At 39.2% G+C, this 19,038-nt stretch overlaps 1 protein-coding gene across 1 annotated transcript in view; it reads left to right on the top strand.

Moving 5' to 3' along the window:
- The window catches only part of IQGAP2 (IQ motif containing GTPase activating protein 2), a gene marked incomplete in the record, with an annotated part of 4,327,392 nt that overhangs the window by 1,321,447 nt on the left and 2,986,907 nt on the right, over positions 1-19,038 (top strand). Inside the window, 1 exon segment of the mRNA XM_044063965.1 lies at positions 3,232-3,308. Within this exon segment, the coding sequence (XP_043919900.1) occupies positions 3,232-3,308 (77 nt within the window).

The following is a 19,038-nucleotide window of genomic DNA, read 5'->3' on the forward strand; positions in this document are numbered from 1 at the left end:
CCCTTTACTTCCATCATCTATCTCTTCAGTCCGGGCTGACTGCAAGGACAGTCCTTCAAGCCTTAGGGTTCATGGCATCTTGTATTCTGGTGCTTCCCAATGCCAAACTGCATATGAGGAAGTTGCAATGGTATCTCAAAAATGTATGGACACAGCACTGCCAGCATCTGGACACTGTCATTCAAATAATACCTTGCATTCAAAAGGAATTCTTGTGGTGGGCTCAGGAATGTCACCTAAACAAGGGACTCTCTGTGACCCGGCCAGAGGCGAGTCAAATTTTGACAACAGATGCCTCAGACAAAGCTTGGGGAGCTCATCTAAATGGAAAGTGGATACAAGACAAGTGGCCTGTCAGACTACAGCATCTACATATCAACTTGAAGGAGATGTTAGCAGTCCAGTTTGCATTAATAGCTTTCAAGGATTTACTTCTTCCGGGGCAGGTGTTGATTCTAACAGACAACACAACTGTCATGTGGTACATCAACAAGCAAGGGGGAACACATTCTTATCCTCTATGCAGGCAAGCAATGATTTTGTGGGAGACTGCTCTCAGTTTACAGCTCAATCTTCAGGCAAGGTTTCTGCCGGGAGCACAGAACTCCATAGCAGATGTGTTAAGCAGACAAATCATGGATCCCCACGAGTGGAAACTGGATCTTCATGTATTTCAGAAATTGACAGTGTCCTGGGGAACTCCAGACATAGATCTGTTCGCTTCTCCACTAAACCACCAGCTGCCAAAGTTTTGCACAAAGGTTTCATCCCACAGCTTGGAAAGTGGATGCTCTTTCTTTCAGTTGGAAAAATCTTCATGTATATGCCTTTCCACCTCTGCCTCTCCTCCCAAAGGTACTTCTGAAGGTCAGACAGGACAAGCCAAGGATGATTTTGATAGCTCCAGATTGGCCTCGACGGCACTGGTACCCATTACTGAGAAGTCTGGTACGGAAGCCTCCATGGCCTTTGCCTTTGATTCCTCATCTGTTGTCCCAGGAGGACAGTCATTTGCTCAATGTCAAGCTTCACTCTCTTCACCTAACAGCATGGCATATTCTGTTTTAAACCATAAAGGGTCTCAACTTCCACAACAAGTTTTGAATGTGATTTTGGAAGCTAGAAGGCCTAGTACAAGGAAAGTGTACGCAGACAAATGGAAGAGATTTTTATTTTGGAGTGCAGCTAAGGATTTGGATGTTTCTGAGCCTGATTTAAGTGTGGCTCTTCAATATCTTCCTGAGTTATTGGACAAAGGTTTGTCCTTCTCTTCTATTAAGATTCATGCTGCAGCAATTTCAGCTCACTACGATTGTGACCCACCATTGTTTTCTCATCCTTTGTTCAAGCAATTTCTTAGAGGGCCAAAGAATATAAGACCCCCATGAGCTCCTACTCCTGCTTGGGATCTCAATTTTGTGTTGGAGAAACTCACTCTACAACCTTTTGAGCCTGCAGCTACTGCTGAGTTGAAATATTTGTCATGGAAGACTGCTTTTTGTTGGCCATTACCTCTGCAAGAAGGGTTTCTGAATTGCAGGCCCTTATGGCAGTTGAGCCTTTCTTAATTTTCCATAAGGATAGGGTATCTTTACGTACTAATCCTTCCTTTATGCCTAAAGTGGTTTCTAGTGTGGCTTTAAACCAAACTATTCATTTGCCTACTTTTTATGCAAAACCGCAGACTAAAGGGGAAAAGATTTTGCACACTTTAGATGTACACAGGCAGTTGCGATATTATTTGGACAGAACTAAAGGGTTCAGACAATCTCAGCAGTTATTGGTTTCTTTTGCTTTGTGCTCTCAGGGCAAGCCCGTGTCAAAACAAACTATTTCTAAGTGGATTGGATTTTGCATTGCTTTCTGTTATTCACATCATGGCAAAGAGATTCCAGCTGGGATTAGGCCTCATTCCACTAGGGCTACTGCCACTTCAACAGCTTTTGAGGGGGTGGCTACTAAGGATATTTTGGAGGCAGCCACTTGGAGTTCAGTGCATACCTTCTCTAGGCATTACCACCTTCCTCTGTACTCTAAATCCAGGGCTGGGTTTGCCACTGCTGTGTTGCAGGGCATTTTGGCAGCCCCTGCTTCATTATAGTTTAGCCATCCTCCCTTACCTCTGCTTTGGGATTCTACCCAAGTGTTAGGACTGCAGCAATGTGAGATGAAGAACATAGTACAGTTTTGTACCTACCATAAATGTAGATGTTCGAAGATCCACATTGCTGCAGTCCAATTTACCCTCCCTCCCTCCTTCCCCTCTGTAGTTGAGGTGGTTGTGTGGGCTGGGTTATCCCTCTGAGGTATAGTGTATATATTGTATATATTGTACATATTTTTGGTGTTAGGCTGGTTGGTTGTTTAGTTGTTGTCTATGGGTGTTGACCTTTCCTTTTAGGGTCTTCTGACATCTGGGGCAAGAAAAGACTGAGGATATGACGTCGGTCATGCGCATTTGTACCCTGACGTTCTGATGTCAGTCAAATGCGCCTTGACCGACGTCAGCCTTATACTCTGATATTCGGGCCGACCGAGGGACAGCGGACTACCCAAGTGTTAGGACTGCAGCAATGTGGATCTTCGAACATCTACATTTATGGTAGGTACAAAACTGTACTTTTACCCCTCCATTGCACACTGGTTTGTGAAATTTTTGAGAGACTTTTTTTTTAACTGAGCCAAAGACACCAGTCACAGGTAGTCAATCTGAATGCCACTTTTTCACGTAATTAAAAACCCTGAAATAACATTTCAGAACATCAGGATTGTGCTGTGTTGTGTAATAGTTGTTTTCACTTCATGTTTAGCACTATGGATAACATCGCTCAATAATACACACCCTACCATGCTTTATTGCCTAATTACCTTGTTTTGCTGCCTTCTGCAGCAGTTCATAACTATTTTTAATGGTAGTAAGTTATCACTCTTCCCAGCAGTAGTTACATTGTGCACTTCAGTATAGTTCCCTGTGTAAATTCACTTATCATAAGATACAAAATCAACCTGGTACAACCTAAAGTTATAGTTGAATTCTAAATATTGCTGTGATGCAGGATATTTATTGAGTGGGCATTGCAAAATACAATTGTCAGGAAAAAAAGTGGTTTGTTAAGTGCTAATTATATTACATGCACAAAGACTGTCCTTGGGATTGCTTTTAGCCTCACACTGTGGGTAAAAGACTTGTCTTGCTTTTATAAAACAGTTTTTTTCCCCTTTTAATTGCAGATATTTTATCCAGAGACAACAGATGTGTATGACCGTAAAAACATACCTCGCGTTATATACTGCATTCATGCTCTCAGGTAAGGGTAAAGAGTAAGACTGTCATGCAGCACCAGCCACACTTCAAAACAAGTGCGCATTAGATCTTAATATAAATGCTTTTAAGCATATTAACTGAAACTGGTATTTCCAATTTTTTTGTCGGAATTCTGTTTTTGGCTACATAAAAATAAAAGTAAATACACCTTTTTCTTCAATATCTGTAGGGCTTACTTCAACTTTCCTTCTAGAAGGCTCCTGTGGATAGATTTATGTAACATCAACCTGAATTTTGCAGTTTTTCATAGGATTTCGAGTTATAAGTATATATATTCTGAGTGCCACTGCATGCCATCACATCTCACACATGCTACACAAACATGTCTAACTTCAAATTCTGATCTTTACTTTCTACCTTTCCCACAGTGAGAATTACAATCTTAGCTGCTGTCAGTGAAGGATCTGTATTTGCATGCTCAGTTCTAACTCTGTAAAGTATCCATGCAGCAGTCAGAATCAACCAGGACCTGCACCAGAATTGCCTGTATGGCCAGTGGTAGGAACATGACATCCAGCATTAACACATGTACTAGAGGTTCATCCCTACCATCTGATACCATAGATAAAAACATTTGGCTTATCTCACTAGCAGAAGGATACCAGCGGTTGAGGGATGCATTCCAAGACTGTAGTTTGCACTCTTTGGAGTAGTAGAACTACAGGTGTGATTAGAGGTGCATGTTTACAGATGCTGAGGTTGTGGTAACTCACTAAATTTTCCATTCTCCAAGGGCAGCTGTCTCAGACTAGTGTATACAAGTAGTAGAGGTATGGTGGTCATACCATCTGACTTTGAAGGGGAGGAGGGGCAAGATTCTTAAGGCTGAAAGATGGAGCATTCAGTTTCAGAATTATTTACTTGTTTTATTTTAATTGCAGGTTACTTTTAATTTGTCAGGATTCTCATTTTCAGCTGTTTTGCAGAAAAAGTCATAGTTGAGAGCTACTTGTATGGTTATTGTTGGAAGTGTCCACTATACATCCCCAGACATAGATCAGAGCATCATCCTAAGGACAAGCTCATAGTAGAGGTCAAGGCTTAGTTTTTTTGATGATTTCCAAGATGGCTGCACATTGAGAAACAGCTTAACTCTAGCTCTCCCAGTGTGAAAACAGAAACTCAACAGGGAAGGCCAGTAGATATTTGTATTTATGGGTAAATTTCAGTAACTGGTTAGTAAGTGTACTGCCTGGATGCCAGGAAAAAAGAAATACAGAACACGTGGAAAAAATCAGCTGCAAAAAGTGATGAAGAAACACTGACTGGAAAAAGTTCTGCAGCTGTTAAGCAAAAAGCATTGTAACCTCCAGACATGCCTTCCAGTGACCTACAGGAAAGATATCAGACAACTCCACACAGACCTGGTTAAAATAGATGAAACAGTGATAGAGTACATCAACACACAGAACAAAAAGCTGGAAAAAATGGAAGAAGTTTTAAACAGATATTCTGATGAGGTGATAAAGCTGAAAACAGAGGTTAAAATGAAGAAAAGGCTAGCTGAATATGAGACTGCTCAAGAAGAGATATTTAAAAAAATAGAAGACAGATCACACAGAGAAAATGTGAGATTTTCATCTATGCCAGAGAAGCTGGAAGGAACAGACTGCATTAATTTTATGAAAATACAAATAAGCAGCTCCATTGGTATTCCACAGCAGGAGTTTAGTTGAAAGGTCATATCTTATGTATGCATCAAACCTGGCTATGAGAAAGCAATCTAACCCAAACCTTTAATAGTAAAGATGCAATCATGCCAGCAGAATGAGTTGATTTGGACAAAACTGTGGAAAAGGACAACATACTAATAGTGGGAGACAGGAGAGTGCTTGTGGAGCATGATTACTTATTGTACACCAGGCAAAAGAAGAGTAAATTCATTCCACTATTCAGGGAATGTTGAGACGCAGATGTGAGATTCAAACCACAGTACCAGGCCGTCTTCAAGGTATTCCTCCCTGCAGGGACAAAATTGTTTTTTTATGAAGTACATGCTAAGGAGGAAATACAAAAGTTTGTCCAAAAAAAAGTGAGCTGTGAAGCAGAAGGATATTCTGCATCTTGTTCTTCTGGTGATAAGGACCACAGAGGGGACTGTACCTGTGAAACCTTTTCTGCTGTTCCAACAAAAAATGTTAGAGAGAAGGAAGGGAGCACAAGAGTTGACTAGAAGTATGTTGGAAATGAAGCAGAGAGAAGATTTGGGAGATGGAGATGAACAGTAATAGCAACTTAATGTGGTATTACAATGCAATAATTATATTTCTGAAATACGACAGAACAAAAAGAAATGGAAATATTGGACTTTTTCAGAATTTGTTGGACTTGTGGGGGTCTCTTAAAGCATATGCCCTACTTCATGTCAGTAATGTTTGGAAAAAGCTTTGGGGAAGGGAAGAGAAGAGAGGGGAGAACATTAACCAAGTAAAGAAAGCTTTTTTCTTAGTACTATTTTTGTGGTGTATGGCTTTCTTTGCAATGCTTTAAAGTAAAATGTTCTCAGTTATTTTTAAATGTAATAGGGATTGTAAATGGGTGCTGCTTCCCTTTTATTTCTCCCTTCTTCAGTTTTAAGAAATGTAGGCACTGCAGTGTTTAAAAAAAAGAAGCTTGGTTAAAAGACCATGACATAAGAAAAATTAATATGACTGGCTTGGGAGAATGTTCTCTGAAAGCATTCAGGGACTCTCCCAGCTGGGAGAGCTATAAAGATAAGACAAAACTAGTTAGCACTTAGTAGAAGCACAGGCTGCACCATGCATCTTAGCCTGGATAATCTTTCCTTTAGGTTAACTTAAGTCTGTAAGTGTGGCTGTCATTTTGGGACCTTTGCTCCTATTAGGAGGGTAGAACTTCAGTATTTGAAGATGTACATATTTTTTCTGTCAGTATTAAATGAATGGGTTTTAGAGGGGTATTGTTTTTTGTTTGTTTGAGGGCTTTCAATAAAACAAAGTTTTGTAAGGTGTGACATAGACTTAAATGGATATGACAAGAAACAACTGTGTAAAACTTCAACCTGCCAAACAGCGTATGCATGTAACACAAATACTGGAACTAGATGCTTAACAGTAAAGGTTTTCTACATAAAAGGTGGGAATAAAAACTTTTTAGTACAATGCTGCTTTCTATAATGTCTTTAAATGTCAATGTTCTCATAGATATATACAACAAAGAAAGAGTAGTGAACTAAATTAAAACATGTAGAGTGCAAATAGCTATGTTACAGGATACACTTGGACAGAACTGACCTTGTGAATTTGATAAAGAAAGGTTTTCCGGATGGTTATTCAGTGGAATATCTGGGACAGAGGAAAGAGGAGGACTTGTATTTATTGCAAGAGGAGTTCCAATAGTGACAGAAAAGGATAAAAAAGATAATGACAGATTTTTAGTGCTAAGGGCTGCTGGCAAGGGAGAAGGATTTCACTTGCATGTATTTATATTCCACCTAAAACTGCTATAATGTAGAATAAGAAAATTGAAAGAGAGAAGTTTTCAGCAAGGAATATTACTTATAGGTGGAGATTGGAGTTCGATTTGCAGCAGTGAAGATGTGTCTGGGGACCCATTAGAGAAAATGTAACAAAGGAGGGTAGATTTTTGAAGAAGTTTATGAAAATGTTGGACATGGAAGATGTAAATTCAGTAATAGAAGTTCAGAGTGAATTTACATATTACCCAAGATATAAAAGCTGGGCTAGGCTAGATAGAATTTACGTTTCACAGGAATATGTGCATTTAATTGAAGGTCTCTATTTCAGATCATGTGCTGGTAATAACTAAAATAAAAACACAGGTAATCAAATAAATGAGATTGGTACTTTCTCACCTATTAATTGAAAAGACAGAAATTTAAGGAGTGGGTAGTGAAGATTATTCAGGAGCTATTCAAGAGAATCGAAATTACTTCTGAAAATATATCTAGGGAGTATTCTAAGAACCAAAGCAGCATGAGAATGGAGAAGAGATATTTTGCCGTTAGGGATATATGTAATAGGCAAGAGGAGCCTGGAATTTATTCAGAGAAAACTGGCAAAAATAACTAGAAAGGGAAAGGTAATAGAATGGGAAGAATTTATTTGGACTGCAGGTTCGAGATTGCCTTCCCTATCAAGAATTGATGTCATAGTATAGGCAAAGAGAAAGAAATAGGGGGCTTCTGAATGAAAGACCAGCACTGGTAGAGTTTTTAATAGTCTAGAACAGTAGCTGCTGTTAAAAAAGGAATAATTAGTAAAGCATATACAATATTGCATGATAATTATAAGAATCAGAGGAGTTCAGAAAGGATTGTGAAGAGAGATTGAATAAAAAATTCCCAGAGACACAATGGGAGGATATATGTGCATCTCCCAAATAATTCAACAAAGTCTAGATAATTTAGGATATTTGCCTGGAAGTGTTTACATAGGTATTTTATACCCCAGTAGACTCCAAAGAATTTTTCCTTGGGTGGATAGCGAATGTTGGAGGTGTGGTGGGCAAGAAAGAGGTGGCTGGAAAAGTATTTTTGGCAGTGTAATGAGCTTGGGAGACTTTAGGGATTCCTTGTCGACTGCTCTGTCAGAGATGCTGGGTGAGCAGATTGGATCGACTGGGGAGATGTTTTTTTGTTATGATACAGAATCGGAATTGCTTAATCCAGCCTTGTTGAGTCTAATTATGGTGGCTGCCAAAAAAGCAGTTACTAGAAAATGGAAATCGGAGCCTAGACCAACATTACTAGAAGGAAGTAGTGTATAATTTTTGCAACTACAGTTGTTTCAGTGGTGTCTGTGATGTATACTGTTTGCAACAAAAATGGTGTCATGTTTATTTTTCACTTTTGTAAATGTAAGATTGCCACTGTCATATGTAAAAATTGAATAAAGGTGTTTGTTGGCAAAAAAGCAGAGTATTGAATTATTTTAAGAAATGTTTGGTGCAAATAACAGTGTTACAGGAGAAACCTTTGGATGGAAATGAACGTGAATTTGAGGGTCTATATCATATGAGTAAATGTTAAGAATGTCAAACGCTCTAAAGAGCAAAAATGCTGGACATCAAAGTGCTTCTTGTGGGTTTGCAGTACAGTGATGAAGGTCGGAATATTTGCCTTTTCCTCACTGTAGTGCAATCCCGGAGTTGGACTATATATTTAGCGGGGGGGGGGGGGTAGAGTTCGAGGTCCGGCATTTTCGCTCTTTAGAGCGTTCAATATTCTTAACTTTCGCCCATATGGTATACACCCGAATTTGACAAAGGATGTCAGGGCGGGTGTTCAACAGAATAGGAGGGAAAATAGAAAACAGGTGTAATATTAAGCCTGTCAATTGGTGTAGAGGTGTAGTTCCTGTGGTACAGAGTTTGATTCTCTGTTTTCATTTGTGTACTGTGTGACCCTGAGCAAGTCAGTTAATCAGATGGTGCTTGGTGGCAATTGGGAATTTGGGTTGGCTCCTAAGATGTCTCCTGAACTGCAAGCCAGGTAATTGTTTGTTAATTGCTAGAAGGGCTTCAGTATTGATGAGTTGAAAAAGACAGTAATTACTTATTTGTGATAATAAGAGGTTATTGGTAGGGGAGGAGGGCTTAATCTGACATATATTTTTATATTCCACTTAAAACTACTGTTATGGAGCTTTAAAAATTTGGGGGAGAAAGAAACTTCTTTCAGTAGAGAATATTATTTATGAGTAGAGACTGGAACTTGATTTCCAATCATGAGGATGTATTAGGGGGACCTAGAAGGTAAAATGCATCAAAAAAGTTAGATTCTGAAGAAATATATGGGAATATTTGGTATGAGGAAGGTGTGACTTCAGTAGCAGGAACACAATTTGTATACTATTCCCCAGTGTACCAAAAAAACAGGCTAGACTGGATAGAAATTGCATCTAGAATATGTGCAGATGCAGGGTAATAAAGTAAAACTTAGAATCTGGTTCTTTCATACATACCTGTCAGAGAGGAAATTCAGGAATAGGTAGTGTAAATTATTAAAAAAATATTAGGGAAGATAGAAATGTCTTCATAATGAATAGCTAGTGAGTGGGGAAAAAATGAAAAAGGAGTTTAAAAACCGGTTATAAAATAAGTATTATAACATGACCCCCCCAAAACGTGCACGCTGATTGGCCAGCGTGCCCGTTGTAAATCGAGTTATACTAATGGAAAAAGGTCCGGTCGCCAGGACTTTTTTCCATTAGTATAACTCGTTTTTTTTAAAACACTGTCTCGCTATGTTAAATGGGTTTAACATAGCGAGACAGCTTTAAAATAAGCAACGGAGATCTCCGTTGCTTATTTTAAAGCTGTCTCGCTATGTTAAACCCATTTAACATAGCGAGACAGTGTTTAAAAACGGAGAAAGCAAGATCTCCGTTGCTTTTTTAGTTTAGCTATGTTAAATGAGTTTAACATAGCGAGACAGTTTTAAAATAAGCAACGGACTCCGTTGCTTATTTTAAAACTGTCTCGCTATGTTAAACTCATTTAACATAGCGAAACACTAAAAAAAAGCAACGGAGATCTTGCTTTCTCCGTTGCTTTGCTCACAGCTCTGATGTACTGCGCAGGCGCAGTACATCAGAACTGCCGCGGATGCCAGACATCTGCGGAAGGGCAGCAAACAGGCATTATACTATGCCATTATTTAAGAAAAGTAATAGTTTCTTTTCTTAAATAATGTCATGGTATAATAGCAATAACCCACTTCTGGGTGTGGGTAATGCTAAATTTACCCACGGTTGGCTTTGTTTGGTCCCGGGCCTCGGGACCAAACCACGCCAACCGTGGGTAAATTTAGCATTACCCACACCCAGGCGTGGGTTATTGCTATATTAATATGAATTATCTAGAATGTTGGCAAAAGTTAAAGTACTGCAGAATAAAGGGAATTTCACAGAGCAAAAAGAGAAAGAGCTACAGAGTACTATGGAAAATAAGGAAAGTATATTGATAATATACTTGAGTTTATAAACTTTAGCACAATAACTTGAGGAACAGAAGGTAGAAAGGGTTGCCACCAAATGAAGTACATAACAAGAAAAATAACTAGAGGTCCTAAAGAGATGGTCTCATTTTGAAAATTTTAGAAAATTTTGTAAAAAGCAGAAGAATATGGAAATCAAGAAAAGGCACAAATGGACATTTTTGTTGAAGACTTAACTATGCCAAGGTTAGAAGATGAGGCTCAACAATTAATAGCTAAAAAAGGAGGAGATTAGATAAAAATAGTGATGTGTAATCAACAGGGATGTCTCCAGGAAAACACGGTATTACTGTGAACGTTTGGAAGCTGTTTGGGAAGAAAGTGATAAAGACCATGAAGTTTTAACAGTATTTTAAATATGGGGAGGATGTGGACACTGGCATCTTAGATGTGAGCTGTGCTAGCTGTGTAACCCAAAGAGAGAAAAACGTATTCAGAACCAGCTTTCATTTAGACGCATGCAGTCGTAAACCATGACTGTAGTAGAGTTTAATTAATTTATTTGGGAGGGGAATAGGGCAAGAGTTAACCGGGATGAGTTGATCCTCCCCATAGAGTAAGTTATATTAGGATTACCTAATTTGATGGGATACCATAGAGCTATGCAAATTAGTTTCATATGCAACTATCTGCTTGTGTCATGTATATCAAAGGGGAAATGGACTACAAGGGAGGTGCCACAACGGACCCCGGAAACTATCGCCCTATAAGCCTGACTAGCCTGGTCTGCAAAGCTATGGAGCGTATCATCATGGAACTCGTAAACAATGATATCGGAAACCTTCAGACACTGGATCCTACCCAGTTTGGCTTTGTTAAAGGCAGGTCTTGCCTCTTGAAACTGGTCGACCTCTTTGAAACAGTTACCAGGGCCATAGACGAAGGGAAAGTGGTCCACACAGCCTACCTGGACCTTGCAAAAGCCCTCGACACAATACCCCACTCAGGTATCATAAATAAGCTCACTAGCTTAAATGTCAACCCCTATGTCACAAGATGGGTTGCAAACTGGCTCAGGGATAGAACCCACATGGTCAGAATTGCATGTGTCTTGTCAGACTCTAAACCAGTTACAAGTGGAGTTCCACAAGGTTCAGTCCTGGGACCTCTCTTGTTCGGTATTTACTTCTCTGAGGTACAGGCAAACACGGGAGGACTATGGCTGACAAAGTTCGCAGATGACTGCAAACTAGGTGCCATCATAGATTCCCCGGCTGACACAAGCATACTCCAAAAGGGTCTCACAGAGACAGATAACTGGTGCCAAAGTCATGGCCTAAAGCTAAATGCAAAAAAATGCATAGTCATCCCCTTTGGGAAAAACAAAGTACCCACAGACTACCACATAGGAGGTAACACACTAAGTACGGAGGAAGTAATTAGGGGGTTTGGGGACCCAAGTAGATAGTAATCTCTCCTTTGACAATCACATTGCCAAAGTGGTTAGAAAGACCTTCTATATAGTCCACCTCATCACGAAAGGTTTCACATCTAGATCAAGAGAGGTCTTTGTGCCACTCTATTCATCACTCATCAGACCTATAATTGAATACAGTGCCCCATTTGGGTTGTACCTTACCCGACACCTGCAGCAACTGGAAAGACCCCAGAAGTACCTCACCAAGAGGATAAAGGGACTCAAACAGATGCCCTTTACAATTAGGCTAAAGAAACTCCAGCTCTACTCAGTTGCTTACCGCCTACTCGGAGGCGATCTGTGCCTGACATATAGGGCCATGTCCAACCCAGAATTAATGGACATGCTCCATCTCAAGAAATCCAAATCCCTTAGAGCTACACTTTCTAGAGACTTAAACCTGAGCACTGAAATAAATAGGACATGCTGGAGGGACAGATTCGTATCCCAGAGACTCCCATCACTCTGGAACAAAATCCCAGTCCAGGTTAGGCAGAGCCCCCTCACTGACCCTCTTCAAGAGAAATCTTGATGAGTGGATGGGAGATGGTAAGTATACCTCCGGGATCACTTCTGGGTCCCTGCTAGACAGAGGCACAATAAACTAACCATAAAGGGACTATATTCTGTGACCTACTATTCATAGGCACAGTCTACAAATCTATAAGGGTGGCAAAAGCCAAACACACTCTGGCTAGGCTTGTAAATGCCCTAGGGCAGATAGCCTAGTATCAACCTATGAAACTTGTGGCAGAATGAGTAGGATTTTGGACTGTGATACTCAAGGAGAATAGCAATGACCATAAACAGTAAGTAGTGAAAATATTTTAAGAATTAAGCCTAGGGATGATTTCAAGTTGGAGCATAGGAAATAATGTAAGAGGGGTTGGAATTTAGTGGTGGAGATTGGTAAAAGAACCAAGGTATTAGAAACACAACTAGAAGAGAGAAAGGTAAAGACTGGGATAAAGTCAAACACAAGCTTGAACTGCGGGTCAAAGACCACCTTCCCTTCTAGGGATTGATATCTGAGTATTGGCAAAGAGAATGAGTTAGGGTTGTGCTGAGTGAAAAACCAGCTCTGGATGAGTTATAATTGAATGTAGAACAGAGGTTGCTGTTAAGGGGTAGTTGGTAAGGCATGTAAAGTACTGCATGGCAACTGTATGAATCAATCCAGGGTAGGTTGGAAAGGATTGGGAAGAGAGACTGGAAAGGCAGTTTACAAAGGAGCAATGGGAGGACATCTTTATGGCTCCTTAGTGTGAAAGAGTCTAAAAGGTTTAGGATTTTTGCTTTGGAAGTGTTTGCATAGGTATTTTTATGTCCCAGCAAACTTCAAGGATTTTTTTCTCGGGCAGATGCTAGAGTTGTGATAGGAGAGAGGTAACTAGAAACATATTTTGGGAGTGTAGTGAACTGGCAGATTTTAAAAATCCATTTGAGTGTTTTCTCAGAAATGTTGGGGGAGCAAATTACTGTAAATGAGATAATTATTCTTTTGAGCTGTGGCACATGATATGACTTGCCTAGACAAAGTAAGGGTTTACTGGGTTTATTTCTCTTGCTTTCAGAAAGGCAGTTACTACAAAATGGAAATCAAAACCTAAGCCAACTGAAGATAAAAAGCACTGAAGATGGAATCTGTAGAGAAGGAAAAGGAGCAAATTATATAGAAAGTTATAGAGTTTGTGGGAACAATATTTGCAGAAGAGTGTTTAGGAGTGAGGTTTAAGGGAAGGGAGGAACGGAGCAATTTATGTAATGTTGGAGTGAATGATATTGCTAAAAAAAAAAGTATTGAAAATATTGAAAATTTCACTATGGTTTGCTTTTTCTATTTGTGTACATATGACATTATGTAAATTGTGATTTAATAAATATGTTAAAGAAGGTCATAACTTCAGGCACTCAAATCCATAATGATATGGCTAGCCCTTCTAGTTCTAGCCAGTAATGTTGGCCAAGGGTAGTGCATCACATAGCTCTGCCTCCTCACCTGGCTTGCAGTGTAGACTTTCATATCCCACCTGTTTTCTGACTGGAGTCTTTAAGGTTACAAAGGCTTTTAAGAACCCTTTAAATTCGCAGGACTTTGCTTCCAAGTGAAAACATTTCTCAGTTTGGCAGAATAATACCTTCTACCATCCCAGTCAATATCTTTGCAGAGGATTCTGGCCTACCTTAATACCTATGTGAACTGGGTATAAATTATTCTTACGTCATGGTGTGCATGTCCTTTATTTCTGTCCAGCTGTGTGATGGGCAGGATTGCGACTCAAGACACTGATCAAGCACTTTTTTTTTAAAGGAGTGTTGTGACCCTGTTTTCCTTTGATAGACCTTTCTCTGTGACATTTGAACTTTACAGCTGGCGTCAATCATTTGAGCCCAGTGCACAATGATATTGACGATTGTTCAGCACTTTCATCATGTAAAATACAAGACGACTTCAGAAAGCACTCCAGTATCGTTTTTAACATTAACGTATTTAACAAGGTTTGCAGTTGATTCTTATACCTACGTCCTTTAAGCTGCTTGAAACACTTCAGTTTTTGTTTTCTGGTAAGAAGACTTCCAGCTTCACTAACCATTGGTATTAGGACTTCACAGATAACTTTCTCAGGTTTTCTTGCTCCCTTACTTCCCAGTTCCATCAGTTGTCAGTTTTGTCTTATTTCCCAGTTCTTTGCTACTGCATTGAGGTCAGCCAGAAGAAAATGTCCCAGTTCATGTTTGAACAAATCTAAGTATGAGAATTTTTTTTTTTGTTTTGTTTTTTACTTTCACCTCATTCTTTATCATCATGAGGATCTTTTTTCTGGCTTTTCGTCTTATCAGAATTAAGTCTCTTTCTGTTCACTGGCCGTAGGCCCTGCCTTCCTCACAAACATTCACACCATCATTTACAAAATGTGCCTGCAGTCAAACCTTTGTATGTGCCAATAGGCAAACTGTTTTTCTTTGTTGTCTCTATGTGATCATATATCACGTTGCTTTATAGTTACTTTTCCAGTAGCTGTCTCTTTGTCACAGAGGAATGGAGCCCTGATTGTGACCCACTTGACTAGGATTTGATTAGCAGGCCCAGCACCTTAGGCTTTGGCTGGCTGGAGGATGAAAATGTAATGGTATTTTATCAGCTTTCCTATCATAGAGGGAAGGGAAAAGAGTCTTTAGCACAGGATGATAATCCCCATAGATGATACTGCAAGATATCCATCCTGAGCTTACAAATGTTGGTGCATGCACAGTCAGACATTCTTAGCCTTGAGACCTTGTATGATTGCACTTTGGAAGTGGGGGTAGGGAAGGTGTAGGCCATAAAGCAAAAATCTCTACAGCCACCAGTCTGATGAAACACAGAGATGCTTCAGTTTCTTCTTAGGCAGTGGGGAAAATATTGAGCTGTTCTGAGGGGAGTCAAGAGAGACTACTGGCATCCGAGATCAAGGAAAAGCACCAGTGAGATGTGTTGATCATATGGTTAGGTGCCAAAGCATTTATTTAAAAAAAAAAATTACTTAATTTATCTTCATTCTGATCATTGTAGGCATGCTCACGCCTGCTTCATTTTCGTACAAGTCATTACTTACTGCCGTACCAGTGGAATGCTAGCATTTGGGCTCCACCTCTGGTTTGGATGTAAAGGGTTTTTAGTCTTCCTTCCATCTTGAAAAGTGGCCAAGACAACTTTATCAAAATAACTTTATTTTTGTGTATTGCCTTTGGATACTGTGGCAGTTTCTATCTGTCTGTTTTAGGCAGGAACAGTCTTGTGCCACATGCATTGTCAAGGACAGCATTCCTTGACAGCGCCAGATATGTTGTCAAGGTGTGCTGTCTTTCATCTGGTCATACACGAACCCACTGAAAATTCCGTTCATAATAGTTGCCCAGTCTACATTTTCATACTGTTATGATTTTGCACACCTTACCTGTTTACTCTAGCTTTGAAGTCCTTGTTCGTTTGAAGTGCCATCAATTTATTCAGGTATCAACTATGGCAAATTAATCAAAGATCTTCAGAGATTTCAGGTCTGGCAGTGTGAAGTCTATTCCACAGTACCTTCCATTCAGGGGTACAGTGGTAGTTCTGTTTTTATTAATGCTAACCTCCAGGCGACTCCCTTCAAAAAGCATGTCCCTCACCCTCTCCCTTGCCAGCTCTGTCAAGCACTCATAGTACTCGTCACCAGAGCTGTAGTCAGGGCTTTGTCCGTCCTATGCCAACAGAGCTGGCTAAATAGGCTGTGTTGAACTTAATAGTAGAAATGTTTACAGCTAGTTAGCTGATGTGAAAGTTGCGCTCTCTTGGTAGATAGTTTTTCAGTGCTGATTTAAAGTTGGAATATAATTTGGGTTGTTAACAAGCTTGGTAAAGATATCCAGATTTCTGCAACAGAAGTGTGGAAAACCTTGTAGATACCTTTTAGGTGGTGCAAGACAGCTGTAAAGCATGCCTGGGCAAGTGCTGAGGGGGAGAGAATTTTGACAAGTGCTCTTAGGATTAGTTATTTTACAATTTGTTTAGTGATTAAGTGAAAAACATTGTACATAATTGTGGAAGTTTGTGTGTTTGATTGACTTTTTGATGGGAGAATGAATTCAGTAAAGCAAAAGGGCTCATTCCCTGGAGAGGCAACTGAATATACATTTGCAAGCTTTATAAAGTGTGATTTGTAATTTTAACATTTTTTTGATGAAGCGTTTGGCTGTTACTGGTAATGTGCACCCTAGTGTTGGAAAGAGAATGCTTTTTGTTCATAATTTTCTCTGGTTCCTTTGTCATTTTGTTACGTATTTTTCTGATAGTCTTTCAAGTGCAAATGTTGAAAAAAAAGGTCAGGTTTAACCATGGGCCTAATGGTGTCATTCAAACTCTTGTTTGAGCCAACATTGAGACATCTTTATTAAAGCTTATTTATCTGTTTTCAGTGGGAAAAAACAATGCTACATGAAAGGTTTTAATGTCCCTTAAAGTATATTATCCTTGTACATATTTAAAAAATGTACAAGATTAGAAAGATGTGTACATGAAGGTAAGGGATATAACCATTAGCTGTGTTCATGAACTCACATAGCATCATGCAGTTTAGCAGCATTTGGGAAAAATTATGTCCACTGTATAGGCTTTGTAGTGTGATTCACATTTAAGCATATGTGACAGAAGTAGTAGTTTTGACAGTATGAATTATGTACAATAGCCATACTATGGCGGTGTTGCTGGATTCAGCTTATTTGCTGGACGGCATCAAGCTTGGCTTTTGTCTCTGGCAGCAGTTTTCATGTGTCTGTGTATAGCTTGAGTTCTAGTTGTGCTGTATCTCTGAAATTACCAAAAAAAAAAAAAAAAAAAATGCATGGCTGATGTCTGTGGTTTCAGTGAACACAGTAAATAGCGGCTGCATGTGGTCAAGGCATGAATTATACAAAGAGAATTATGTAGACATGTCTAGGCTGTTGGCCCAAAGATTCTGTTTGTGATGGATCAGTACGATAAAATGTATGATTCCTGTGGTATTGGCATGGAAAAAACAGCTTAATCTTGTGCTATTCCTGTAACCTAGCCATAGAGTGTAATATACGGTATGGATGTAGAGCTCTTTTGTCTATTTTTTTGGTGCTGTTTAAATCTATTCATGTTATAGAAGGTCTGTTGCACTTACGCTGTTTTGAATAAATAGAATGAGGTGCTTTCTCCGTTTTTAATAAATAAGACATAGAAAAGTCATTTTGAGTCCTACTTTGCATTGGTACAATAGAGTCAATTATCTGAACTAATTGGGACCTTGAGTAGTTCAGATAATCAAACTGTTCAGATAAACAGACATATAATTGAACTGGATTAAAAACTTCTAAAATCTGTTTTGTTTCTGCAAGCAGGAATACACCTTTCAACCATTCAGTGAGTCCAGTGGACAATAAAGAATATTTTTCAAACACGAGCTGAGCACAAGCTTAAAAAACATGCTCAAGCGAATATGTATAATGTTTACATATTCAGGCTTTATGATTTTTCCTACCCGAAAACTTTAGAAGGCAGGTTTGAATAATTGACGTTTCGGATAATCGAGACTCTACTGTACTATGTTGGACCAGTCATTTTGGTGAATTTTTATTAGTGATCATTTGTACTGCCTTTTGGGTTGTCATGATGAGATGACTAATGGAACCTGTTAACTCTTTTAGTAATTTAGCAATAATTCACATTTGAGTATGGGTAATGTAGGATTTATCTACAACTGATATGGTTTAATGGCAAGGGCAAACCACAAGTTATCAATCAAAACTAGCAGTGTGTAAATCATGTATTAACCACTCATAGACTCGAGTTATTGCTATTGTACAGTGACATTTAAAATCAGAAATTTCTTGCCTTTTTAAATCATTTGATTGTATATTGGGAGTTTCTTTTCCCTCTTCTGCCTTTTCAGTTGTCTGGATGACATTTGAGTGATGTACTGCTCATGTCCAGGTCATGTACATACTGATGCTTCGACAGTAGATATAAATGTAGATCTGATGTTAATCTTCATTCATTCATGACTGAAGGGTATTGGTTCCGTCCTTGGAACCGAGTTGGACGTTATAACAAGCACGCTCCAGCCAAAAAAACTCTTGAACTAAGCTTACCCATAGTGCCCTTCTCTATATCACCTCAGATCTTGTGTGCCATGTAGAGTATCAAGACGTGTCAGGCCAGGTCTCAAGCTAAAAGGTTTAGATTTTATATTTCAAGTTTATTAATATTTCTCTACCTTTGAGATATTTCCCCTTTAGTAGTAGTCATTGATAGTTTGCTTACCCTCCCTATCTGTTTGAGTGATTCTTTCCTACTTCCATACCAATATTTTAGTATTTCTTTGTACCATTGATGGTACAGGCCTCCTTTACCTCTGTGTTCATCTTTAATACCATTGCTGGTATTCCCCCCACCCCTTTTTTTCCTTCCCTTTACCCATTGGGTATTCTTTATTGCCATTGTTGGTAACCATAAAAAAAAAAAAACAGTCTTTCCTTTCTTGATTGTGTGTGTGGATGTGCCTCAGCTTTGTCTACTGTTATTTTGACACTGCCTTTCCCTCATTACTGTTGTAATTTGGTGCTGGAATTATAGATAGTTTGTCATAATGGCTGATGTGAAGGGGACAACAGGCTTTAAACAATGCGATAAATGTGGCAGGAAAATGCCAAATTCCGATGGACATTTGTCCTGCATTTATTGTCTTGGTGTTCCGTACATGAAAGTTCAACCCCCATGCGACCTATGTAAGGGCTTTAGTGCCCGCACTTTGAGAGAAAGAACAAATTGAT

This window comes from Protopterus annectens, chromosome 2.part2, assembly GCF_019279795.1.
Source record: "Protopterus annectens isolate FY-2018-M chromosome 2.part2, PAN1.0, whole genome shotgun sequence".
Taxonomy (NCBI): Eukaryota; Metazoa; Chordata; order Ceratodontiformes; family Protopteridae; genus Protopterus; species Protopterus annectens.